This window comes from Dama dama, chromosome 3, assembly GCF_033118175.1.
Source record: "Dama dama isolate Ldn47 chromosome 3, ASM3311817v1, whole genome shotgun sequence".
Classification (NCBI taxonomy): domain Eukaryota; kingdom Metazoa; phylum Chordata; class Mammalia; order Artiodactyla; family Cervidae; genus Dama; species Dama dama.
The window spans coordinates 47,480,814-47,484,198 of NC_083683.1; the positions used below are offsets into that span (position 1 = coordinate 47,480,814).

General features: G+C 40.9%; 1 protein-coding gene across 1 annotated transcript; it reads right to left on the minus strand.

The window, feature by feature from the left end:
* Positions 1-244: 244 nt before the first annotated feature.
* Positions 245-2,955, minus strand: LOC133043007 (olfactory receptor 8S1-like). The gene is made up of 2 exons (XM_061123915.1): positions 2,183-2,955; positions 245-407 (listed from the first exon to the last, which is right to left on the minus strand). Exons 1-2 carry the CDS (start codon positions 2,953-2,955, stop codon positions 245-247), a joined length of 936 nt encoding a protein of 311 aa, XP_060979898.1.
* Between the last annotated feature and the right edge of the window lie 430 nt (positions 2,956-3,385).

Genomic DNA, 3,385 nt, shown 5'->3' on the forward strand with positions numbered 1-3,385 from the left:
TCTTGAAGATCCTTCATATGTTTATTGAGAAGAGTTTCTTGTGTGGTGACTGGGTCCTCTGTGGATGACTGCCTTTAGTTTTGTGGAGGCTTTTCCATTTTGCTTGACTAGGGGAGGGCACTGGGGTCAGAGCAACTAAGGCTTCTGTTTTTCATGCTGAGATAGCTTTGAGATGAAGGTTTTTCTGTCTCCTCTCCTTTCTCATGACTTTTCCTCCTTTAATGAGGATGCAGTAGAGCTTGGCTTAGAAGATGAGCCTGGGTTTCCTGGACAACCTCCTCCTCAGAGCTGCCTTCACCTCCTGGTTCTTCAAACTGTAGATAAGTGGGTTCAGTAGTGGGGTCACCACACTGTACTGCATGGATAGCACTTGCTCCAGGGCTGAGCCAGAAGCTGGAGTCATGTACCTTGAAGGGAATTGCACAAAGGAAAAAAATGAGCTCAGGACAATGACCACAATACTGTTGGCAGCCAGGATCCATCCCATCCTAGATTCTGCAAAGAGGATCCTCAGGGCTGAGTTGGCTATCATTGACAGAAGCATCTAGAAATGACTGTATTATCAGTGAGAAGTGTGTCATTTCTGCCTTCAAACACTTCCATACATGAATTAGCTTATGCAAAACATTATAGGAGCTACCCTGAGGCAAAAGGAAGTTCTGCAGCATATGAAGTGCTACAGGTTAGAATAGAACTAAAAATGATTTCATGCATTTCTGTTGCACTTCATACATTTCAAAGTGTCTTTTCTTAATAGTTATGATGATGATGAGGATTTTTTTCTCTTTTTTTTCTCATATACACAACTGTATGTTCCCATCTTGTGTTGATAGTTCCATTGTTGGACTAGCATATGCAAAACTATATGCTAGTCCAATCATGTCGTCATTTTTTCCAAACATTTATAAGGAATTAACCCAGAATCACAACACTTTGTTTTTACAATGCTTAGTCAAATAAAATTTTGTCCTTTTAACATATTTGTCTCTGGCTTAGAAAAGAAGCCAAGCTTTGTAAATAAAGTGAACTATAAAAATGTATTTAGCATGAGATATGATTCCAAAATAGTAAGAATTAAAATTTGGATGTACTTTGTTAAGTATCACAAGGAGTATTTCCCAAAGAAGCATTAGAAAAAAAATTTTTTTTTGCAATTGTTCCATTATCATTGGAAGATTCTTTTTTGGGTTTGGTGTGCTTGGTTAAGAAAGATATTCATCTTACTGTCATTTTTTTATCTTTTAATTTCACTCTCCTAACATATCTGTGAAGCAGGTGGGAGAAATCTCCTACCTCCTCAGGAAAATGAGGAAACTGAGACAAAGAGAGCTCAAGAGATTTGTCCACAGGCTCAGGTGAGCTCTCCTAGACCATTCCTTATCCTTTCACACCTTATGACTTCTGTCCAAAAAAAAGCAGGTGAGAGAAGTTTAGAGCAGTTTTTGTAAATCCATCTCCAGTTCACTAGTAGAGAGCATAGGCCATTAGTTACTCTATTCCCTGGGAAGGAAGTACTCATCAGGTATTGTTGTTTATGTTTGAGAGAAATGTGGTAGAAAATAGCTTGAGGTGTCAACTCAGTGAGACTTGGTTTTTCTTTTGGCTCCATTCCTAGCTTGTTCTGGAAAGTTTTGTAGGGTACTTGGTTACTCCTAAAAATCAGGTTTCTTATCAGAAAATGAAATTAATAATATTTCTTTTTTGGTGTGGTGTGATGTATACTAAAATTGAGCTTGATTATGTAAAGCAGCTGTTACATAGTAAAGGCCTAATAAATAGTTAAGACAGAAATAAGCTGTGGAGACATCAATTTCCAGTAGGAAAGAGAAATGGCATCTGTTGCAAGGATGATATAATTTATTTTTTGTCTAGCTCTTATTAAAGTCTAGCAAAAGGCTGTATGATTTTCTTTTGATGACTCTGAAATAGGTTAACGAAAGTAAGAAAGTTTTTACTTCTTGTATAAACTTATTTTGCATAGTTAGACAATTGAGGCCTCAGAAAGAAAATGAATTAAAAAAAAATAATTCATGCATCAGGTCCACAGCGGAGCCAGAACCTAGGCTTACTGATTCCAGTATAATTCTTTTCCTGCTACTTTGCAATGCTCTGTCTACAGGGCAAGTTTACTTAGTGTGAAAAACACATTGCATTTGCAGGCAAAGTTTTAGCAATGACATACCTGGAAATTCCAGAACCATAAAAGATGATGACCACAAGAAAATGGCATGAGCAGGTAGAGAAGATCTTGTTCCAACCTGTGGCAGAGTTCATTCCCAGGGCTGTCAGGATAATACGGGTGTAAGAACCCACCAGTATGACAAAGGTGCCAAGGCCCAGGACCACCATGGTGGTCAGGATGGAGAACACACTAACATAGGGATCAGAACAGGGCAATAGGAGCACTGGGGGAAGCTCACAGGCAAAACTGCGGATGAGGTTGGGGCCACAGAAGTTCTGCTGAGCTAGGAGGATGGTGTTAAGTAGGCCAGTCCCCATTCCTATGGCCCAGGAGGCTCCCACCAGGCCAGCACACATCTTCTTGTTCATAGTCACCACATACAGCAGCGGGTGGCACACAGCCTGGAACCGGTCATAGGCCATGACTGAAAGGAGGCAAGTTTCAGTGGCCCCAAGAAATATAACGAAGAAGATCTGGATGAAACATTCAAGGAAGGATATAGTCTTCCACTTGGAAAGCAGGTTCTTCAGCAGCTTAGGCACAATGATTGAGGCATAGAAAGCATCCAAGAAGGAGAGGTGACTGAGGAAGAAGTACATGGGGGTGTGGAGGTGGGAATCAGTCCTGATCACCAGCAGCATCAGCAGGTTCACTGTGAGGATGAGAAGGTAAATCACCAGGAATATTACAAATAGTACTACCTGGATGTGAGGGTTGTTGGATAGTCCTTGGAGAACAAACACAGTGACTCTGGTTGTGTTGCCAGCTTCCATGGAGCACTGGAGTTTCTTTTTAGAAGGACAAGAACAAAAAAGAATGTTCCAGAGTTCTATGAGTCTCAGAGCATGGCTGGGGATGAGGTGTTATGAATAAAGCTTCAGGGCTGACCCAGGACAGATTGTGTAGCAGAGGCAAACTTGCTATGTCAGAACTCATCAGTCCTGCCCAGCTCAGAGCTATAATCTATTGGCTGCAGCGGAGATGGTGGGAAGCAAGATGTAGAAGCTCAAACCTAGAAAGGAAGAAGAGAAAAGAGATTATTCAGACTGGAGAAGGAAAGGGAGTTGTAAGTAGCCTCCAGAGCACTGAGAAGTGCTCTTCTTCAGTTCCAAAAGTAACTGAATTTAAAGCACAGGAAGACTCACTGGCATAGTGAGTAAAGCAATAAAGATTTTGGCTGACCTAAGGCTGATAGTCCATGAT

Bases quoted from the DNA above. Each gene is read 5' to 3' on its own strand.
- LOC133043007 (XM_061123915.1), bottom strand. From the start codon at position 2,955: ATGGAAGCTGGCAACACAACCAGAGTCACTGTGTTTGTTCTCCAAGGA. The intron at 408-2,182 runs GTATGTCATTGC...ATTCCCTTCAAG, and splicing joins TATGGTTCTGGAATTTCCAG to GTACATGACTCCAGCTTCTG.